We start from the raw sequence: 23,527 nt of genomic DNA on the forward strand, positions 1-23,527 counted from the left end.
CCCCTCCCCCTCCCCCTCCCCCTCCCCCTCCCTCTCCACCTCCCTCCCTCCCTCCCTCCCTCTCTCTCTCTGTACCCCTCCCCAGCTGGCACTAGCACGTGCCCTCTCTCTCTCAAAAATAAACAAACATTAAAAAAATTAAAAAATAATGAGAGAAGTTGGTGTCATCACCCACATTGTTATTTTCGGGCGTGGTGCAGAGGAGCATCTGAGGTGGCTAAATGTAAGAATTCTTTGAAAGTGGCTGATGTGGTTGGATACCTGGATTGCTTTCCTTCCTCCGTGATGCTTGGTGATGCCCTCTTCCCTTTAGCTGGACATTGGGGATTTATTCTGCAGAAGAAAAAACCAGGGACCTGTGAAACCCCAGGTATTCCTGGAGGTGCATATGGAGACCACATTCATTCCCCAGCCTTCTACTTCCATTTGGCTTCTCAAACACTGATGACAGCCAGCCCCCTTCCTTCCAGGTAGGAGCTTAAAAGAGACCTCACTGGGGAACCTGACTGGCCGCAGAGGAAAGAATTAACGATGCCAACAACAAGGTTTCCCCAGCAAATGGCCCAGCCCGATCATCTTCATGAAAACTCACCTGCCCCAGGACTCAGTGCTTCCAGTTAGTTTTTAGGCATTTACTCTTCCTCATGAGGATTACTAAGGATTATTAACATCTGAAGAAGGTGCCTAACGTGAAAGGAAGCAAAACAAATAGGAAAAAAAAAAAGGCCACTTGGAAGAAACATGCTATTTACAGGGAAGAACATTTTGAAAAAAATTAGACATTTTCTCAGAGATCAGAGAAATTTTGTATCCATGAAGTAAGAACAGGCTGCTACAAAAAATATTTTGAGAACAAAATTATTAAAAGTTTAAAAAATGAGGGCAGGACAAAAATATCAGAACAATTAGAGAATAAAGTTGAAGGAGTTCTTGCAGAAAACAAAAAAGATGAAGAGATGGATAACAGAGTGAAGGATCACGCAGGGTTTCCGTGTCCACTAATAGGAGTTAGAGAGAGAGAACAGAGAAAAAAAAAGTACGAATGGGAAAATCATCAAGAAAAAAAATTTCCTAGGCAGATATTGGTTTCCATCTTGGAAGGACTCCTTGGATGTTGAACCAAGTGGGTGAAGGTGAACCCAGACCAGTACCCTGAAATTTCAGTATGCTGGGGAGAAAGGGATGATCCTACAATTTCATACAGAGAAAGAAATGCATCAGACACACAGATGGGGAACCTGAGTGGCTTCACGGCTTCTCAATACGCTGGAATGTAGAAGATGTAGAGTGATGCCTTGTCATTCTCTGTGAAATTGATTCCCAATTCCGTTCACATGCTTTTGTTCAAGAGTGAAGGTAGGATAAACCTGTTTTCAGATATATAGGGTTCGAAAAACTTGCCTTTTGCACTGAAAGTTTTCTCCACCAAGGTGAGCAAAGACTGGATTTCTCGTGGGCTGTGTCCCAAACTGAGGTAAAGGGAATTCTGGGTACCAGTCCAGATCGAAGCAGCTCCGTAAGCTCCAGGAGAGTTTTCTTCTGGAAGAGGAAATACAAACAGAACATCTGTTAGCAAACTTACTGAGAGGAGACTTGGACAACTGGCATTGAATTTGGGGTTGACTATGGATAAATTTATAGGAAATTAAGCAAACAGAAAAATAAGAGAATCGTTAACTCCAGAGAACAAAAAGTTGTGCAGGAAAAGTAATTATGATTTATATGGCTCTTCCTGATGTTAGAAGTGGTCATGATAATATAAACTCTGAAAGTCACTCTAGCCATTGCTAGAGTTTAACTGTAATTGGAGTGGAGATACAGGAAAGGAGAAGGATGAGGGAGCTTGGTGGGGGGCAAGTGGTTTCTATAGGAGTAAATAGAGTGGGGTGCCTGGGTGGCTTCATCGGTTAAGCATCTGACTTCAGCTCACGTCATGATGTCACGATTCGTGAGTTTGAGCCAGTGTAGGCTCCCTGCTGACAGCGTGGAGCCTGTGTCCGATCCTCTGTCCCCCTCTCTCTGTCCCTCTGCCAGGGGCAGAGGGTGTGTGTGTGTGTGTGTGTGTGTGCATACAGTGCATATGTGCTCGCTCTCTCACACAAAGATAAACATGAAAAAAAAAAAGTTACATCGTCACCTTCCAGGGTAGGAAGTAGGTAGCTAATATCTAAAACTGAAAAGCCAAGGACTAGTAACACAAGCGTGTTACATACGGACATTTCTAAGAGCTATTTGGGGTATAGCTATCAAGATCAGCCGGAAAGTTGAAAGGGTCCCTTGGAAGGGGAAGGGCCTACAAGCTGCTTTTTCTCAACACAACGTGTATGGTAGTTGCTGCTTCGATTCTGTGCAGGCATGATTTTGAAAAACACAAACCAACTTGAAACCCCAAATCTAGAATGCATGGGGCACAAAAGGGGAGATATTTTTTCATGAAGCTCGGTTGTGCACATGAATATGTGTGCACTGGCTTGATTTTGTTCATGTGTTTCTTACTGTGGGTCATGGTGAAAATGTGAAAGCCATCGTCTGCTGGTTTCTCATTGCCCGTTTACTCCTCATACGTCTGAGCTGCTCACGTATTTTACAGTGGAGCACGTGCTACTTTTTTAAATTAACAATAAGACGGGGAGAGGGAGAAGGAAGGAATCTTACAGGCTGAAAGAATCCCAAAGTAGACAAGCCCTGTCTACAAGGACCGTAGAGGTCATCACGTTGGGGGGCCAACATCCTTGGAGGTTGGCACATCCTCCCCCCAGCAATGGCCAATTTACATTTATAATGCAGAGGTGGTAATGGTTAAGTGCAACAGTGGAAACGTTTCTAGAAAATCACTTAGCAGTCTACCCCCCCCCATGCAACCATTTCCACACTTTTATATTCCATTTTGGCCTTCAACCACATGCTTACAAATTGTTCTGTAATTGCAAACCATGATGTTCAGATTTCATACTTAATGCATATTCTTTTTCTTTTGTTGGTTTATTTTCTGGAGGCAGATTCTTAGTCATGACTTTATTGGATTAAGGGTATGACTTTCTTTTTCTTTTCTTTTTTTTCTTTTTTTGGTTTTGAGTGTCTGTAACCATATTGCTTACCAAAGAGTGGTAACAATTTACTCTGCTGCCAGCAAGGTGTGAACTTGGCATCCTCATCACGGACTTGGCATCCTCATCACAGGCTTGCCAGCAGTAGCTACGTGGTTATTTTGTCAAAAAAAAGTGTGACAGGAGATAGCATCTCTGGATCGTCGTTCGGTTTCATTTCCAGTGATGTTGAACATTTTCTCATCTGTTAATTATATTGTCCTTCCCTTTCATTTAATGTCCGTCTCTTTTGTCCTTGTGTCTAAAACTGGAGTCTTTTGAGTATGGATTTTTAGACATTGTAGATTTTTTACCCTTTGTCATAATTGCTGCGGCTGCCGAAAACATTGTTTCACTTAAAAAAAATTTTTTTAATGTTTATTTATTTTTGAGAGAGAGAGAGACAGAGTGCACACAGGGGAGGAGCAAAGAGAGGGAGACACAATTTCAGGCAGGCTCCAGGCTCCAAGCCATCAGCACAGAGCCCGACGTGGCACTCGAACTCACGAACTATGTGGTCATGACCTGAGCCGAAGTCTGACGCTTAACCGACTGAGACACTCAGGTGCCCCTGAAGACTTTATTTTTAAGTAATGTCTACCCCCGACATAGGGCTCGAACCTACAATCCCAAGATCAAGAGTTGCATGTTCTACAGGCTTTGCCAGCAGGCGTCCCTCAATGGTATTGGTTTTAATTAAGTTCCTTAGTTGGTAGAGAGCGGAGTTCTGCCTTCCTCTGATATGACTTGGTTTAGCAAATAAGATGAGCTGTCAGGGACCACGGTTACTTCGGGGTCATTTGGCTGCATGTTGGGTCAGCTCTGGGCTTTAGTTTCGGCACCAGTGCCTTTGTCACCTTCTCGGGGTGCTGTGTCAGCGTGGGTAACCCTCAGGTGGGGTGGCCAGGGTGTTGAGGCTGTGAAGCGGCTGAACCAGACCCACTGGAGCTCAGCATTGGCTTCGTTCCCCAAACTGAGGGCCCCAGGGGCTTGTGTCGGAGGCGTGGCTTGGACTGGGGTCCACACAGATCTTCCCTTTACCTCCTTTGGTTTACATTCAGAGATCTTTGGTGACAGTGACGTTAGGGACCTGCTTCTACAGCCGGAGGCCAGCAGGGCAGATTGCAGTGCGAGAGAGAGAGAGAGAGAGAGAGAGAGAGAGAGAGAGAGGCGGGCAGCCTTTCTTTCTGCTCCTTAGGCTCCCTGGGGGTGGGGAAGTGGGGTCACTCTCCCCGCCTGTGGTTACTTGAGTGCCTTTTCTTCCCACGGGGAAGAATAAACAAGTGGGTGACAAAAGACTGAAATGTTTCCCCTCAACAGTTTCCTCTTTTGTGAGTTGGATGGGGAAATGGTGTCATTGGGACATCCCCACGCCTAGACCTCACAGGGTTATCTTGGTCCAACGAAAGTGGTGCAATGGGTCGTGCATGACAGGCGTTTAGGGGACGTGTCTGAGCGTGGTGCACGGTGTCATGGATGATCAGGGGCTTCCTCGTCCTTCCCCGGTGTGGACCTGGCTAGTGCAGTTCCAAGTGTCTGAGTCTCCAGGAAGGTACGGGCTTGGAGTTGACGTCATGGTTGCTGAGACTCTCTGGGTGTGGGATTGGACCCTGACGTCTGTGAAAGCAGAACTTTTTCCGGTTGCCTGTGTGTCTTTGTGGAGTGAGGCCTTCGGGGGCCACAGTGAAAGAGGGTAAAACCTGTGGTGAGGGAGGCCAGGTGCCCTGCAGAGAACTCTCCCCTCTGGGGCCTGCGTGGTTATGAATTCCTGTGGCCTTTCTTTCTTTCTTTTTTTTTTTTTTTTTAAATGTTTATTTATTTTTGAGACAGAGACAGAGCATGAACGGGGGAGGGTCAGAGAGAGAGAGGGAGACACAGAATCCGAAGCAGGCTCCAGGCTCTAGGCTCTGAGCTGTCAGCACAGAGCCCGACGCAGGGCTCGAACTCACGGACCGCGAGATCATGACCTGAGCTGAAGTTGGACGCTTAACTGACGGAACCACCCAGGCGCCCCTCCTGTGACCTTTCTATGTTCGTCATGCTTAACCGGCCGGAGCTGAAGAACAGGGAGCTCCAGGTTGAGAGTTCTGTTTCACCTCAGAGTAATCATTTCCCAAAGGCCCCAAGCAGAGGGCAGGGATGAGGCTGCCACTACCTTGGAAAACATGCAGACTTGTGCTAATTAGCTGGTTTCTTTGTGGAGGAAGAAGGGGGACTGGCTTTGTTTACTGCTCCAAAGCTTTTGAGCAAGAGCTTTACCATGGTTGGGTTAAAGCTGACAGCTGACAGCTCAGAGCCTGGAGCCTGCTTCGGATTCTGTGTCTCCCTCTCTCTGACCACCCTCCTTGGTGTCCAAGGAATATTCTCGAGGACTCCTGAACTTTTGGGTACCATGCCCGAGTAGCCCTCCCCAGTCTCTGGGGTTCCGTTCTATGGAGCATATGGCCATCCACCTTCCAGGCGTCTCTAGGAACCACGAAGAAGAGGGGACTGTATTTGACAGTTCTAAGGAGCAGGCTTGTCTTGTCCATAAAAAGAAATAGGGTTTCTACCGTTTCGAACATTTTCCTGCCTTCTGGGGCATTTTCAGCCAAGTTGACTGTTTCACTGTGAGGAACTTACCTGAGATTTAGGTTAAAAAAGTTTTTGTTTTTGTTTTTTTTTTTTCTATATGCATGAAGCCAGTCATCTGAAGTTGGACGAAAACTTAGTGCTTTGAGGTTTTTGTAATCTGTGAAACACAAATGGGTGAATGTTGGTTCCCTTTTAGTTAGTTGCCTACCAAGAGCCGTCGCTACCATAGCCCTAGTCTGTCCTGTGTCCCTACAGCTAGCAGGGTCCTTCTGCCTTTGTAGGATCCCCAGAGGGACCGCAGTCCATGGTGCCCGGGCTGATAGTACGTTAGGCGAGTCAGAAGTTGTCAAACATGCAGATTCTGGGCCCCAGCCTAGCCCCACTTATCAGAACGTGCAGAGGGTAAGGCCTTGAGATCTGTGTTTAGGATAAGTCGTTTGATGCTGTCAGCTGGGTCTCTCAACACCAGTGACATCAGGGATCAGTTTCAGTTGAGGATGCTGAGGCCTTGAGAGGGCAGGAACTTGCCCAGGGTCGGGTCGCATTGCCGAAGGAAGGAGTCTCGGCCTGAGAGCCCCCGGTGGTCTCCTTGTAGCCGCCCTGCGTGGCCCAGGCTGCGTTCAGGCCTCCTGTGTGCCCTGTCCCCAGCGGTGTCCTTCGGTACCTGGGATCACATTCATCCTCATCCTCGGAGGGGAGTTTTGTGCAAGCGCGGCTCTGATGGTGGGGACAGGGGGCTGCCGGGTTGCTGTCCCCTTCCTGGCTGGTGTTTGAGGCCCGACAGGCCAGACTCGCCCATCCCTCCCGGAGGGAGGAGGTGAGCAGACCGTGGTGTCCAGGCTTCGGTGCCTGTTGATTCTGCTCCGTGGCCAGGAGGGTTGAGCTGGCACAGCACTCATCTCCAGAGGGCTGTGGTTTTCATGTCCCTGCTTGGCACCACTTTCTCAGAACATTACGAGCCCCGTGGCCAGGCCACTGAGGCTGCCTCACAGGAAGGGATTTTGCAGCAGCCACTCCTCGGCAAGGCGGCAGTAGCTGGATTCTTCCCGGCAGTTGTGAGTGGGTTGTCTCCTCACTGCTGGAGTAGCCTTGTTTGGTTTTGCCTTGGGCCCTGTTATGATGTGCCCCTCCCCTCACCCCAGGAAGTGGGAGGTGAACTGGGGCCTGGGGGTGAACCCTGGATCCTGCCTCCTGGGGGTCAGCTTGAGACCCCCCCCCCCCCCCCCCCCCCCACCTTTCCCATCAGGTAAAGGCGGGCCAGGTCCTGAGATTTCCCTTTTGAGGGCACCTTTTTGTAGGATTCTCTGAGGGGCTTTGGGGGATGAACATGGATGAAAAAGAAAAAGAGTGCCCCCCACTTCACCCTCTGTGCAGTTCACAGAGCATTCTGGAGTCTGAGCTTTTACCCACAGCCTCTGGAGGCCAAAACGGTGGTGGGCGAGTTGCAGGGCAGGTTAAGCAGGCGAGGGAGGGGAGACAGGCATGGGTGAATGCTGGCTGCTGTATGCTCCTGGGGTCTGTCCACCTTTCTCACCTCTGTGAGGTCAGAGCTTGGGAGGTCATCTCAGAAAATGTTGGATGAACGAATACGGAGCCTTAATTCTGGCTTCTTTACTGGCCTCGGTTAGATCATGCCTGCCTTTCATCTCTCCTTCCCAGACGTGCCTCTCAGTGCCCCCGTTTCTTTGGTGACTCCCTCTATTCCTGGCCCCTCTGCCGTGGGTAGTGGTGGGTGGAGAGGACGTGGACTGGGGACCCCGCTGTCCTGGGTTCAGATCCTGGGCCCTGTCGGGTTTTTTTGTCTTATCCTTGGGCAAGTCCCACAACCTTCCTTCCTAACTCCTGTTTCCTCTGCCAAGCAGTTGGAACCAGCAACACCCAATGGAGAGATGAGATAGATGTTTGGGAAGGCCTGGAATTCAGGGGACACTTTGAACACCGACATTCTGCGTTCTTTCAGAAATCTCTTCTTATTTTCGGGGCTGTTTTTGGAGAGTTGAAGGAATGTGGTTGTTGCCCAGTCTATATAGCTGGCATTGAGAGTAAACTGAAGCCTGAACCCGTGCACGAACACGGGGAGACAGTTTGGGTAGATTTCTGGAGTCTGTGTATGAGCCTCACCTTTGCTCTTTCTTGGGGAGCAGGTTTGGGGGAGATGTTATTGTAAGTGACCCTGTCATCTCACTGCTCCCATGTTTGTCCACAGATCCTGCCTCTCGGAAGATGCACTATTATAGATACTCTAACGCCGAGGTCAGCTGCTGGTATAAGTACCTCCTTTTCAGCTACAACATCGTCTTCTGGGTGAGTTATCGAGAGTGGCCGCTTAGTCTTTTATTCAGTAGATCGTGATTCTTCACGAACTGTTGATTTGCCAGGCCCCCTGTGAGGCTGTGCAGAAGGTGGGCAGGGTTAATGAGCCCTGCCCCCCCTCCCCGGCCGCTGGCAGAACCAGCGACAAGTCGATTATAAAATAGACTGTTAAGTACAGTGACAGGGAAGGCCAAGGTGATTGAAAACCAGGTTAATGGGCCCCTACCTGAGCCTTGGAGGTTTAGGAACGTTTGAAACTCTGGCCCACACGCATGTCTGTCTTCCCGCTTCCCTGCCTGGGAATGAGCCCCATGAAACGTCGGTAACAGGGCACTTAGTGCCCTTTTGACTGTGGGCCAGGCCCTGTTCTAGGTTCTGGGAGGTAAGAGTGGACACAGGCAATAAAGCCCTGTTCCTTGTGGTGCTTGTGTGTAACCCGTAATGGCAGTAGTCTACTGAGCAACAGAGTAGGGAGCTCCTTGGCTAGGGTGGTCAGGGAAGGGCATTCTGAGGAGATGACTTAAGGACTGAGAACAGAGTACGAGTGAAGAGGCAGCCGGTGGGGGTCTGGGAAGAAAGCTATAGGCAAGAAGAGCAGCATTTGCAAAGGCCCTGAGGCAGGACTGCGCTTGGCAGGGGCAAGACACTTGGGCCTTGTGGCTGGAGCTCAGCGAGTACAAGGGAGAAGGGGACACGAGGAAGGACAGAGTCATGAAGGAGCCAGGGCATGTAGGACCTTACAGTTCTCAGTAGGTAGTTGGAATTATTTTCTACTTTCAGTAACTCTGAGGTTATAAGTTGGATCTGATTTTGGAATGATTCTGCAGAGTGAAGGGATGGATGGGGGTCTCATGTTCTGAGATAGATTTTTGGGACAGAAGTGGGAGGATGGTCTCTTAGCCACATGGAGATGTTCGTTTCCTGTCTGCGACCACCCTAGAGATGAAAGACTTCGCTACCATCGGGGCGGTGGCGGGGGCGCTAGATGAGGTCTTTGAGGGAGAGAGTGCTGACTGAGAAGAGGAGGGAGGGGTGTGAAGGTCAAGTCCTGGGGTGCTAGAGGGGACCCTGAAGAGGAAAGTCGGCTCCATAGTTGGCTGTGAGTGGGTGGACAGGAGACTTTGTATCATAGAAGCCTCTCAAGGACAGAGGAACAGTCAGCTGTGCCACAGGGGCGTGACGTAGGATGAGGACAGAAAATTGGCATTGGCCTTGACACAGTGGACGTTGTGGGTGACCTGGACCAGACCTGCTGTGTGCTCTGGGGGATGGAAACCCACCTGGAGCTGGCCAAGGAGCCAGTGGGATGTGGGGCAGTGGAGACTATGACTCATGACAGATCTTTCAAGGGCTCTGCCCTAAAGAAGAGCAGAAAAATCGAGCACTAGCTGGAGATGGTCAAGGCATTACGGGAGGTATCCTAGCATGTGTGTGTCGCGAGGGGGGTAGGTCCAGGAGAAGCAGACACTGAGTCTATGCAGGTGGGTGCGGGGACGCGATCTTACACCTTAAGCAAGCATTGCTTATCAGTATCTGGGTGGGGGCATGTGCAGAGGGAGGGACAGAATGAGTGGCCGTGATGCCACATTTTGCCTCTCCTGTGGATTTCTGGCATGCCCTGTTTGGACTCGAACTCTTGAGAACAAGGCAGACTTGCGTTAAGACTTCCCAGCTTTCACCCTTGATATTATAGCATCATCTCCTGATGGTTTATCTCAAAGTTTTGGGGTTTTTTGTATGTGTCTGTCCTGCAGAAACAGGGTGGGATTCAGTGGCGTGGCTGTTTACCCCACGTCTTTGTGCTCAGCCTGTCTGTCTCCGGCAACTTTGTCATTTTCCTCGAAATAAGGCAATACAGGACATTCGATGGGTTTCCTTTGGGCTTCTCCTGATGGGAGGACGGAGGCTGCCTCACCCTCGCAGTGTGTGGCTCCCTGGATCTGCAGGGCTCCCGGCCTGGCCCCACCCGGAGGCCCCACCCACAGGCCAGGTGTATGGTGGAGGGCCAGGTGGCAGACAGGCAGTCTGACACTTTGGACACTTGTACGCCCAGTTGTCCGTGTTGTTCTCTCCCACCCCCCAGGCTGTGCTTGCTTGGTCTGGCGCCTTGACCTTCGAAGGTCATCCTGAATTTTTCAGCTAGAGCGAAACTTCCCGCTGCTGTAACTGAGGGCCCGCTAATGCCCTGTTTCTTCACATTCTTTTCAGAACCGACTCTTGGCTCTTGGGAAGCTTTACCAACTTGCCCAGTAACACCTCGGCAGCCCCAGATTCGAATAGGAGAGTTCATGAATTCCGAGTTGTACTCTGCCTGATTGAAAAGGGCTGCAGTGTTATCGGCGTTCTGCAGGATTGCCGATGTGTGGCCGAGAGTCTGTTTCTCAGTTGGTGTGCACTGGGGCAGAACAGGAGGGGACAAAAAGGAACAGCCAGGAAAACGAGGCACGAGAGAGCTTGGCTGGGAAAGTGCGAGGGTGGCCAGACGCCTCCCTGCTGGGTCCCTAGCAGTTATCTCCTGTCTTCTGCACAGGAGCTTAAGTGTGGGGTGAGGCCTGAGAAGTGGGGTGCAGAGCCTTCAGGGAAGAGCATGGTGGGTGCAGCGGGGGGCACCCCGGTGCCAGTCTGGACTCTGACCCGCGCTGAGTGATACTGAGTAGTCTTCGCGTTTTCATTGTGAAATATCGATGGCACAGGCCTGCTGGCTGCCTCCCGAGGTTGCTGAAAATGTGTAAAACCCTATGCCAAGCTTTACCTCCTCAGAGACTCCGAGAAAGTATTCTTTTTTTACATAGAGCAAATACCAAGATTGAACAGTCTGACAAACCTCCATGTTCCCATCACGTGGCTTCAGCAGTTACCAACTCATTAGCCAGTCTTTGAAAATTTATATCCTCCCCTGTCACCCTCGATTATTTTGAAGCAAAGCATAGGTTGTTTTGCACAGAGTGTTTTTGTATTTGTTTTGTTTCGATGAATTCGCAGTGCACAGCGGGATGGGACTACGGCTTTGCTGGCAGACCTGGGCCCAGCAGGCAGGTTCAATTATGCAGAAGCAACCTGTCATTTCTGTGCCCGATTCTAGGTGCTGGAACAAACACAAGGTTTTATTGGGCACTTGGCCCCGTTCAGAATTACTTGTGTACCAGCACACACCTGTAACAGTTGAACAGGGTTTATTTATTTTTTTTTTTTTAAAGCTCCCTACCTACAGTTCGGGACTGAGATTTTTTCCCCAAGGGACCATTAATATTCGCTTGGGGTGAGAAATGTGGACGGAGCTGATGTGTGTGTATAGAGTGAGCATGGGGTTGGGCCTCATGCGGTTCTTCTCACGGGGCTGTCCGGGAAACAGTGCAGCATTCAAGGACACTAGCACTTTCTACTTAAAAAACAAAAAAAATTGTATGTATGTACATATTCATTATTTTTAAGTAGGCCCCATGCCCAATATGGGGCTCTACTCATGACCCTGAGATCAAGAGTTGCATGCTTTACCGACTGACCCAGCCAGGTGCCCCTCTACCTTTTTCTTTTTCTTTTTTTTTTTTTAATCATAGTCATTCTTTGCTTGTATTAATGAGACCTGTTTCAAGTGCAGAATATCACTCTGACTTAAGAAAATGCAAATCAAAACCGCAAGGAGATACCAAATTACACCCATTAGGATGGCTGTTATACACACACACACACACACACACACACCCCAAAGTGGCAGATGTCGCCGAGGATGTGGAGAAATTGGAAGTCTCGTGCACTGTTGGTGGGAATGCAAACTGGTGCAGCCACTCTGGGAAACAGTAGGGAGGTTCCTCATAGTGTGAACAATAGAAGTACCGTATGATCCAGCAATTCCTCACTTGGAATAGACCCGAAAGAATTGAAAGCAGAGTCTCAGAGAGCTATTTGCACACGTGTGTTCATAGCAGCGTTCTTCACAACGGCCAAAAGATAGAAGCAACCCGAGCGTCTACTGACAGATGAATGAATCGACAAAATGTGCTCCGTATGTGCAATGGAATATTTTTCAGCCTTTAAAAAGGAAGGAAATTCTGACGCACGCCACCACATGGGTGAGTTCGAGGACATACGCCAAGTGAAATAAGCCCATCACAAAAGGACAGATACTGTATGATCCCACCTGTGTGCAGAACCTTGTAGTCAGAGGCTTCAGGATGGAAAGTAGAATGGTGGTGGCCAGGGGCCGGGGAGGGGAGAGTGGGGCGTTAGGGTTGAGTAGGTACCGAGCGCTGGTTTTGTAAGGTGGAGGCAATGCACAGTGCACAACACTGTGTACTGGGCGCCACTGAGCCGTACTTTTACGAATGGTTGCGGAGTTTACATTTTATATTGCGTATACTTGCCCACAATTCAGATGAAAAAGCAGTCTCCTTTGACTTGCAGGGGAGGGGCAGCTGCTGTCAGGTATACCCTGGAGGCGGCACCAGATAGAGCCCTTTTCTTTGTTTTCACCCCACCTGGTTCCAAAAAGAATTTGAGCTCTCTTGGTTTTGCTGAGTGAATCCTCTGGAGGGAATCATTCAGATGATGTCTGAACCCCAGGATTGCTTCCCACCACAGCATTGAGTTCAATCTGCACAGGTTCAGATAAAGCCCCTGCCTGGATCTATTTCAGAGATGGATTAAAAGTGGAGAACTGAGGCCCCTTGTGGCACAGACAATAAGCCTGTGTTACACGGGCCAGAGAGTCCCCCTGCCACTGGCCGGCCGCTGTAGCGACTCGGGCAGGTCTCCGCCGCAGCTTCCCTGCTTGCGAAGTGCGGGAATTGGCCTCCGAGCCCAATGGGCAGCCTGTTTCTAGGTGAGAGGAGAGTCGTGGGCATCTGTGCTGTGACCAGAGTGGCTTCAGGTGCCTTCCTTCAAAGTGACAAAGGCCTCCCCTGACACGGGTGAATATGTAATTTATGGCTGGAGTCGGGAAACTTTTTAAGAGTGAAAGAGAGCTTATTAAGAGTTCTCAGACGGATCTCGGATGTATCTCAGGACTGTCCCAGGCAAACCAGGATGTGCGGTCACCCTACTCGAGAGAGGCAAAGCAGAGAGGCAAAGCGAGTCTGCTGGGGAAGGACTGAACCGGCAGCTCCCTCCCCCTCCCCCAGCATCTGTGTGGGTGGAGGGTTGTCTTCTCTGTGTCTGGACTTGACTGCGCTCCTCCTTTGATAGCAGACTCCCCACATCCTGCAGAGCTAATGTCTCTGGATCCCTCTGACTGACGGAGACTTGCCCTTATTTGAGCTGAACTCTGTCCATGTAACACCAGACCCCAAGGCTTGACCCCTGGTGTCCATGTGGTTTCTCTGCTTCTGTCTCTGGGTGATTAGGTCAATCAAAAAGGGAAGTCCAGGGGCGCCTGGGTGGCTCAGTCGGGTAAGCGTCCGACTTTGACTCGGGTCATGATCTCACAGTTTGTGGGTTCTAGCCCCACGTCGGGCTCTGTGCCAACGGTGTAGAACCTGCTTGGGATTCTCCCTCTCCCTCTCTCTGCCCCTCCTCCCCTTGCGCTTTCTCTCTCTCTCAAAAATAAATACATTAATTAAAAAAGAAAGTCTAGTGTTTTAATAATATGTGTAGTGTATTTTCACTTCCACTCCTGGGAAGTGGTACCTTTTTTCTCTTCAAGTTTTATTTAACAAACTTTTGTAATTGCATGGAAATTCTAGAAGCTTACCCAAGGCACCCCGCTTTACCGAGTTCCCTCCTCAGGCTCTGTTCTGTCTTCAGTTGCACGTGGTCTCCCATCTTTGTGAGAGAATCCTTGTAGTCGTGAGGTCAGCGTTTTCACGTCAGCATCAGCTAGCCTAGAACATTCTAGGTCGCCACAGAGTCTTCTTGATTGTATTTTTGGAAATTCCCATATTGGACATTTCGGTTGTTTCCAATATTTTTTTTTTTTTTTTTTTTACTATCCTAGATAAGGATGCAGTGACTGGTTAGTGTAATACAGATTCCTCCCTTCGGGCAAGGCAGGGAAATTATTTGCTGGGATAGATTCCCAGGAGTGAGATTAAATGGGTCAGAAGGTGTGTATGCTGTTTTGACCTGACTGACATATTTATACTGTCAAAATTACTTCTCTCGAAGGGCTGCCCCAATTCATAGGAAATAGACTGCCTTATCTCTTGGCACATGGGGTGTGTGAGTGTGTATTTTTCTACATTTGCACTTGCCAAGTCAGAGGGCAAGATTGCTTAATCAGAGATTCCACTAGAACACCCTGATGCTTACTCCCTGTAGGGCTTCAGCTCCTGATCTCCCTTGAGCACGTGGCAGGCTTGAGGAAGGGCCGCTCATGGGGCTCTGCGATGGTCATTGCCCAGCACATATGATTACTGAGTGCTCACAGGTTAGTGTCAAATCTGGGTAGCTGGTGGTGTGTATAACTATGCATCCTTCCCCAGTAAATGGAAGGGCATCCTTCCCCAGTTGGCATGCCCCAGTCTACTGCCGTGTCTTGTGTGTGGGAGTGCCCTATTCCTATCTTGGTTGTACCTTCTTTTTTTCCCCAGAAACACTTTTTAAAAAAAAAATTTTTTTTTAAATCTTCATTTATTTTTGAGAGAAAGAGAGAGACAGAGTTGAGAGCAGGGGAGGAGCAGAGACAGAGGGAGACACAGAATCCGAAGCAGGCTCCAGGATCCGAGCTGTCAGCACAGAGTCTGATGCGGGGCTCAAACCTGCGAACCATGAGATCATGACCTGAGCCGAAGTCAGACGCTTAACCGACTAAGCCACCCAGGCGCCCCCCAGAAATACTTTTTAAATATCCCCTTTATTGAGGTGTAAATTCAATAGAATGGTATTTACTCACTTCAAGTACAGTTCCATGAGTTGACAGCTGTATACTCCATGAGACCACCATCATCCCAGCGAAGATAGAAAACCTTTCTAGCACTTCAGAAACTTTTCTGTGCTCCTCTGCTGTCATTCCCTTGTACCCCTTCCTCAGGCCACTGTCCATCTGCTTCCTGTCCCTCTTACAATTGACCCTCTCTCTTATCTATCTGATTTCTTTTAGTTTAGGTCATGTTTCTCCCTTGTTCTTCTGTTTTTCGTTTCATTAATGTCTTTAAAGATGTTAAAATTATTGTATTACAATTTTTTTTTAAATGTTTATTTTTGAGAGACAGAGCTCAGGTGGGGGAGGGGTAGAGAGAGAGGGAGACACAGAATCTGGAGCAGGCTCCGGGCTCTGAGCTGTCAGTACCGAGCCCAACATGGGACTCCAACCCATGAACCGCGAGATTATGACCTGAGCCGAAGTCAGATGCTCAACCGACTGAGTCACCCAGGCGTCCCTTTAAAAATTATTTAAAATTTTATCTTTCAAATTGTAGTAAGACACATATAATGATGTATCACTGGAATCATTTTTCCATGCATAGTGGTATTAAGTACATTCACCTTGCCGTGCAGCTATCCCCACTATCTGTTTCCAGTCTATTTCATTGATTTCTGTTCCTGTTTATATTATTTCCTCACTTTCCCCTATTTTAAGATTACTTGGTTGTTTTTTTTTTCCTAGCTGCTTAAGGCAGAAAATTAGATCATTGATTTTAGATCTTCTTTCCTAGTATAGGTATTTGATGCTCTCTGTTTTCTGCATCCCACACATTTCGATATGTTTTCATTTCGTTTGGTTAAAATACCTTGTATATGCATATTCTGTATGGAATGTATCCTGTCTTCCCCCTTCTGGCTCACTTCAACAGTTTTCTCTTTATTCCTGGATTTTGGTTTTATTATGATATGGGCTGGTGTGGTTTTCTTTATTCTGTTTGAGGTTCATTGGGCTTTTGGGATTTGTGGGTTTATAGTTGTCATCAGATTTCGGACTCCTTTGACCATTATTTCTTCAAATACACACCTCTCCCCTTTTTCTTCTCAGGCCCCTTATAGTCTATGGGTCACTGAGGCTCTGTTCATTGCCACCCGCCCCCCCCCGCCCCAACCCCTGCCCCTGAGTTCAAATAATTTCTATTGCTTTGTCTTTAAATTGACTCATCCTTTTTTCTATAGTGTCCAATTGTTATTAAACCCATCTAGTGAATTCTTAACGTCCAGTGTTGTATTTTCTATTTCTAATAGTTCATTTGGATCTTCTGTTTTCTATTTCTTTTCCTCATTATGTTTATGTTTCCCTTTAAGTCCTCAAGAATATGTACAATATCTGTGTTATTAAAAAAAAATTTTTATTAAAGATTTTTAAAAAGTTTTTATTTTGAGAGAGAGCAAGAGAGAATGAGTTGGGGAGAGAGAGGGAGAAAGAGAATCCCAAGCAGGCTCTGCACCGCCAGCCTAGAGCTGGACACGAGGCTTGAACTCAGGAACCATGAGATTGTGACCTGAGCTGAAATCATAAGTCGGATACTTAACTGACTGAGCTACCCAGGTGCCCCTAAAATATCTGTTTTTAAAGTCTTAGCTAATTCCATCTCCCCTGTAATGTTTGTGTCTTTTTCTAGTTACTGAATATTTTTCCTTGTTATAGATCACATTTATTTTCCCTTCTTGCCCGTGTAAGTACTGTTTTTGTTGTTGTTGTTTTTTAAGTAGGCTCCATGTCCAATGTGGGGCTTGAAATCACAACCCTGAGATCGAGAGTAGCACGTTCTACTGCCTGGGGCAGCCAGGCACTCCTGTCTAGTAGCTTTTGATCAGATGCTAGATGTAGTTTTTCCTCTGAAGCATTCCTCTTGTTTTGGTCCGCTCAGGCTGCCATTACAAAATACCATAAACTTGCTGACTTAAATGACAGAAGTTTATTAATCTCTCACATTTCTGGAGGCTGCAAGTCTGAGATTGGGGTGCAGTATGCTTGGGTTCTGGGGAACGGTCTCTCGCTGGCTTCCCGACGGCTGCCTTCTTGCTGTGTCTACAGGGCAGAGGGTGCTCTTGTCTCTCTTCCTCTTATAAGGATACTAATCATGGAGGCCCCATCCTCATGACCTCATTTAACCTAAATTACCTCCCAAAGGCCCACCTCCAACTCCCATCACATTGGGAATTACGGCATCAACATTGGATTTTGGGGGACACGAACATTCAGTCCGTGACACCGCCTTTAACAGTGTAGTATCTTCTGAATCTGACATTTTTTTGTTAAATATTGCGTGTAAGATTCATTCACACTGTTGTATGTAGTTGTAGATTGTTGATTCTCGTTGTATAATAGTCCATTGTGGGGCTGTATCGTTTGGGATTTTTTATAGTTTTAGGCTACTATGACCTGTTCAGGTAATATAAAAACTATCCCAAGTTGGAGACAAGAATTATAGGGATGCTCTGGGGTTTGTGTGGCCGAGCTAAAGGAAATCCTGTCTTTCGTCTTGAGGTCCAGATGGTTTTAGTGTGATAGTTTAGTGCAGGATTTGGCAGACTACGGCTTGCAGGCCTGGCTCCCTGCCTGTTTTTGCACATACAACTTTATTGGAGCACAGCCCTGCCCATTCATTTACATATTATCTATGGCTCCTTTCCTGCTATAAAAGCAGAGTTGAGTAGTTGAAACAGAGATCACCCAGCACAAGGCTGAAAATATTTACTATCTGGCCCTTTACAGAAATGTCAGCTGCTGGCCTTAGTATTTTGGTTTTCTACCCACTGTTAATCACTGAACTGTGCCAGCAAGGGCAGAACCTTGGGAGAAGGTGAGGCTGAGGCTGGGTTGGGCTGGGGTTCCTTCTCTCTGTTACCTGGAGAGCAGCCTATAACCTCCCTTGGATGACTCTGCCCTTCCTCCTTCCTTCCTTTCAAAGACCTTGATACAGTCTGATTCCTGGGTGGGGCTCGGGGTGGGCTGTCTGTTATCGGGAAACTCAGAGACATCTGTGGAAACCGCCCCCGGAGTCCTCTGGGTAGTCCTTACTTCTCACTGGGGCCCCTGGCATGTGTTTGCTGGCTGTGCTGGGAAGGGCACACATGCTTCTTTTTTTCAGAACCGCCCTTCCGGCAAGAGGAAAAGCTGGTGTGTGATAGCTGTGTGACCCTGCGCAAGGCACCATCCTGCCCTGGGCTCTGTTTCCCTCTGTAATGAGGAAGCTGGGCTCCAGCATCCCTTCCGGCTCCCAGACCTTCCAGACTCCCACTGGGAAGTGGCTTAGTTCAGACTCTCTGAATGTGGGACTACTTGAAGGAGGCATCCCCTGCATTGGTGACCGTTCAGAGTGGCTACAGTCTAGAGGGGTGAGGCTTCCTAACCCCACAGATGATCCTGAGACTCCCCTTCAGCCACCTGGGCTCTCAGGGTGAGGTTGGGTCCAGCGTGTGTGCCCTCTGGCATTCTTTCTGGCCAATAACTTGTATCGTTAGCATTTCAAGTGACTGGAACATCTCTGGTGTTCTCGGAACTCCGGCTCTAGGGTCAGAGTCTCCTGTTCTGGAGAGCGCCAGGACCACGGGTCTCTGCCTGGCATGATTTGTGATGGCAAAGCTTAGGCAGCGGGAGGTGTACAGGCCTTTGGAGACTATTGGCCTCCCAACTGCTCGGTTTTGCAGATTGGCAAACTGAGGTCCAAGAGAGGGATGGCTTGCTCAAAGCCACAGGGTGAATTAGAAACAGAGCTGAGATTCTCTTATGGCTTCTTCCACTCTCTGTCCTGTTTTCTTTCCATCATTCTTTCTTATCTTGCTTCAAAAGCCTCCAGAGACCCTGTTTCCCTAAACTCTAATTCACTGTTGTCTCCTGAGACCCAATAAAAGAGATGCCTCTGGAAAGGAGGACTTTGTCTTCGGACAAAGTCTCGAGCTGGGAGCTATTGGGGGTTGGGCACAGAGACTCTTCAGTCCAAAGGCTGGTGGCGTCTGGAAGGCTCCCCCATGCCTCTGCTCTGCTCCCCTCCCCTGCAGGAGGGCCAGGCTCACTTGGACTGGCTCCATGCCCTGGGGTGAGCATGTCACGTGTGATCCTTAGAACCCTGCTATGACCCAGGAGGGGTCGTCCCCATTTTCTAGAGGAAGTCATAGGCACAGAGAGCTCCTGGACTTGGCATGAAGTCCTGTCTCCAGGAAGTTGCAGAGTGGAGACTAGAACCAGGACCAGCTGGCTTGTTGTGCTGTTTGTTCAGCACTGGTCTGGTCTGCTTTGAGTTTGGCTTCCTCTCGAGTGTCCTTCTGGGTTTTTCTCTAGGACTCCCGTAGGCATCCCTGTGAATGTCAGCCTCTGACAGCCGGGGGATTTGCAAGAACCACAGGCCAGTGGGCAGAGCCTGAAAAGGTTGCGTTGCTGCTGGTGGTTTGCCTTGAACTCACTGCACAGAGGCCTCTGGGACCTGCAAGAATTGCCTAAAAGTACGTTGACACACACCGAAATGCAGTCTTGCAAGAGGCTAAGGCCGCTAAATTGTGGGTGATCAGGGGCTGCTTTTGAGCTGCTTGGTGTTGGCACCCTCTTCCCGTCCAGCCGGGCCTGGCCAGGTGTCTACACTTCCACTGTCACTTGAACGTGCTTGGGTGAGGTGCCACAGGCTTGCTCACATGGTGAGCAGATTCTGTGTGGCTCCCAGCCCAGGAGTGCCCCAAGAGGTACCCTCACCTAATTCCGTGGGGGGAGGGGGGTGGGGGGGGGCTTTGCCTAGGGTGGAGAGGTCCGTAGCATTTACAGTGACACCCAAAGAGGCCCTGCTCCCCGGCCACCCACTCTAGTTGGGACACAGAATGAGCCTCACCACCCGAGGATACGGGTGGTTGGCTTCAGAGTTGCACGGCCCAAAGCCCCTTCTGTGGAACCCCCGTGCCATCGGGCCCCCGTGCCTGCTCCTGTGGTGGAGAGCTCTGGCTGCCGCTTGCTCTTTCTGGCCTGGGGGTCAGTGGGATAACGTGCTGGCAGGAGGGTCAGAGACGCCTGGGTCTGGTTCTAACCCTGCCACCAGCCAGCTGTGTGACTTCGGGCAAAGAACCGAATTGTTCTGCCTCTGAGCTTTCCTGCTTGAAAGATGGGGTAGTAGCGCCAGTATTACGGGGTGTGGAAGGGGCCCTTTCAGTGTATTAAGTGTTTAACACAGAAAAGAGCGGTCCTGCTTGCCATGGTGACCACAGTGGTGTGCATACCTCATGGTCCAAGGCCGGCCTCCCTTTGGGCTTAGCGGGAATTAGGCCCCATCCTTTGGGAGGGAATTTGATCAGGTCATAAAAGAGAGACAAAGGAGGTTACTCGGAATCTGGAAAGCACCCAGCTGAACTGTCACTCCCAGATGGTTGGCAGCCAGGGACGACAGCCCTGCCCCGTGGACCATCTGCCCCAGAGAGATCCAGAGAAGAGGCCCCGTTGGGAGCTGGGTTAAGCTGGCCAGTGCCCTGTCCTGGCTCTTCCACGGGGCTGTCGGGTGAGCTCCCAGACAGGCCACTTCCCCTGTCTGGTCCTCCGTCAGTCTCCTTATCTCTAGAATGACTATCAGCCCCCAAAGTTCCTGCCTGGGGCCAGTGTTCACAGAACCCATGATCTAACATGTGATCCCACCACGCTGCCGGTTCCTCCTGTCTTTCTGATGCAAGTTAACTTTAGTTCTTTCTTTAAAACAGAATGGAACAAACCATGAGCCCTTTTCTTAGTGCCCAGTTGTGAGAGAAGGAAATCTGTGCTTCAGTGGAGGGAGCTGGCCATGACTCAGCCAGGGGTCTTCGGGGGTTGGCAGGGGGGTGGGGGATGGCAGGATTCTCTCACTGCCCTCCATTGTGCCAGGTGGTAGGCAGGCTGTCGTGGAAAGTGGTTAGGCAGGGGCACAGGGAAGGACAAGCCTCCAGGCCCTGTCCTGATCCTAATGCCTCTGTAGGACTTGATGATGGACTTGGGCCACACTGGGCTTTTGCTTGACCCTCGTTTGCTCTGAATGCATTTGGAGGGAATTAGACCTGGGAGCATGTCTGGGAGGAGAGCCGGAGACCGCGGGCAAGGACCACCCTGGTCTCGGAACCCTGGTGACTCACTCACTTGTGCCTAGTCTGTACCTAACATAGCCAAGTCCTTCTCCAAGTTCTTGGGATGCAACCTTGAGCAAAACAGAAAACATCTCTGGGCTTAAGTGGGAGAGACACAATAGACAGACATACAGCTCATGTGGTCCACGGGAAGTGCCGTGAAGAAAATCAAGCAGAAAAGGAGGTCAGGACTGAAAGATGGAGAGCTGTCCACCTCGGGTGGTCTCTGAGGAGATGAAATGAGGAGACCTGAGTGAAGTGAGGGAGGAAGCCCGAAAGGGACATGGAGGAACATTCTGGGCTGAGGGAAGGGACGAGTTTGGCGAGTTCCAGAAACAGTAACAATGCCAGGCTGGCCCGGAGAGTAGAGTTGTATGAGCCAAAGCCTGGCTGCCTAGGCCCTGGTGGGCCATGGCAAGGAGTTTTATTCTAAGTGTAAAAGGAAGTGAGTTGGAGAGTTTTGAGGAGGGGAGTTACCCGATGTATGTTTTTAAAGCACTGCTCTAGTTGCTTTAGGGACCTGTGAGGAGGCCCCTGCAGGATCCAGACCTGCAGGGGTGGAGCATGGACAGGTAGGAGCAGAGAGTCAGGGAGAGAGCGTCGGATGCGCTAAGTATTTTGAAGGTGCAACCAACAGAGGGCAGGGTGAATGGGAGTCGGGTAGAAAGAGGCATCAGGCATGAGAGGTGTAGGTTTTCTGATCTAAACAACGGAGTAGGTGGCCGTGGTACCATTTAATGAGAAGGGGAAGAGTTGGCAGGGGCTGGGGCTGGGAGAGCAAGGGTTGTCACCCATCATATGTGGACAAGTCAGGTGGACATAGGGTATTTGACCCGGGAGCCGCTATGGCTGGAGATTGGGATTTATGGGTCAGCTGTGTAGACATGCTATGTCAGGCCATGTGACTTATGGCCTCACCTAGAGGACGCCGGGGAGGACAGGAGGCCCAGGCTGAGGCCAGCGTGTGGATGTGCCTGGAGGAGGACGAGCCAGCAGGGGAGGCTGAGGAGTGACAGCATTACGTGCCCCCAAAGCTGAGCGCCTTAGCGTAGGAGGGAAGGACCAGCTGTGTCTGGTCAGGTCAAATAAAGTGAAAAAAAAAGAAAAAAAAAAAAAAGACTTGACCTCCAGCTCTGACAAGAGGGTCAGTCACTGGGGACCTGGCGGAATGGCGGGGAGGGAAGTCTGCAGGATTCAATGGGCAGTGATGGGTCACCTTTGGGCTTGTCTGCCCCTGCAGCATAGATACTGGGGAGGGAAAGGAACTAGTTAATTCCAGCAACTAGTTAATTCAGTGGGAGGACTGAAAAGTAGGAAAGCCGGCGTGTGGTATACACAGGACTGTGTGTCGCTCCCTGGAGTGCGAGCCCCAGCCGGGCAGGGGGGCTCTGCCTGCAGGCCCCAGAGCTTGAGACGGTGCCCGGCACTGAAGATATACTCACGCGATACTAGTTGAATGACGTGGGGTCTAGGCCCTTCTGCACTGCGTGGTGTTTTGATCTTGGCCCTCTTGGGGCCTGTGTTCTGCTTTGTAAAACAGACAGATCAGGTCTGAGCAGGGCATCTTCACAGGGGGCCCACAGACTGCTGTGGGACCCAGCCTCGAGGAGCCTGTGAACTCTCTGAAATTCCATCCAGAATATTGGATGCGTAAGCATTTTCTGAAGGTGGTCTGTGATTCCATAGAGGTTGAGACCTCCCGGGGCTTTCTTTAAAGGGCCTCTCCTTCCCACTCCAGCCTCCTGGGGCCAGCAGTGAACATAGGAGGCAGGAGTGTCTTAAAGTGTGAGAATATGCCTCGGAAAGGTGGGTTCTAGACAGACATAGCCCTGTGGTGTATCGTGAGGTAATAATGACTGGCAGCCGGATGCCAGCATAAAGTACTTAAGCAGAAAAGTAGGCAGCTTAATTTTCAGAGACCAGGTGTTTTGTTTTATATGGAAAAATCTTCTCTGGTTCAGGAACCTGTGTGGTGCCTGGGGGGTGGGGGGGCTCTTTCTTCGTACACGTGAGGCAGCCTAGCCCCCGTGGGATTGGGGGGTGCTCCCTTTCTGGGGTGAATGCACTGTTTAGCACAGGCCTATTTTAATTCAGTAACGAATACCCAGTAACTAATAACACGGAGCACAGTTGTGCCCCCGGGCTCTGCGTCCCCCACAGCGGTGCCCGGTCCTCTGGAGAGAGGCTCACCTGCTCCGGGGACCTGTGAACGTACCTGGGGAGCTGTCACAGAGGGCGACGTCGTCTTCTACACCAGATTGTGCATTGAAATGAGTTAGTGGGCTTTCAGAATGTGGAAGAAACAGGGCAGGGCCCCATGTCTCTGACTGCATAGTTTTTCCAGGACAGACTCTGCTCTGAGATCTTCACCTCTGGTCTCTGGAGCACGGGGGCCACTGGGGTTGAAGTTTGTCCAAATGTTCAGGGAAGGTAGGTGCGGGTTAGCCAGAATGCCTTGCCATCCGTTGGCCCCCGGGTGCAGTTCCTGTCATCTGCAGGGACGGAGGGCTTGCCTTACCCTCGTGCTGCCTGCATGGATATGAGCCGGGAGCATCCCTTGATTAACAGTGTGGACGCTCCTCTAAGAAGCACGTTCATGGTGCTGCTTTCGGACCTAACTAACT

The 23,527-nt window shown here is 49.8% G+C and overlaps 1 protein-coding gene across 5 annotated transcripts in view; it reads left to right on the forward strand.

The window, feature by feature from the left end:
• The window catches only part of TSPAN14 (tetraspanin 14), a 56,584-nt gene that overhangs the window by 21,036 nt on the left and 12,021 nt on the right, over positions 1 to 23,527 (forward strand). For 3 of the 5 annotated variants that reach the window (XM_049645292.1, XM_049645291.1, XM_049645294.1), the window contains exon 2: positions 7,867 to 7,964. In XM_049645292.1, coding sequence (XP_049501249.1) covers positions 7,884 to 7,964 — 81 coding nt within the window. In that variant the 5' untranslated portion in view covers positions 7,867 to 7,883. The other 2 variants (XM_049645293.1, XM_049645290.1) reach the window with 2 other exon arrangements.

The sequence above is a fragment of the Panthera uncia genome, chromosome D2 (genome assembly GCF_023721935.1).
Source record: "Panthera uncia isolate 11264 chromosome D2, Puncia_PCG_1.0, whole genome shotgun sequence".
In the NCBI taxonomy this organism is placed as follows: Eukaryota; Metazoa; Chordata; class Mammalia; order Carnivora; family Felidae; genus Panthera; species Panthera uncia.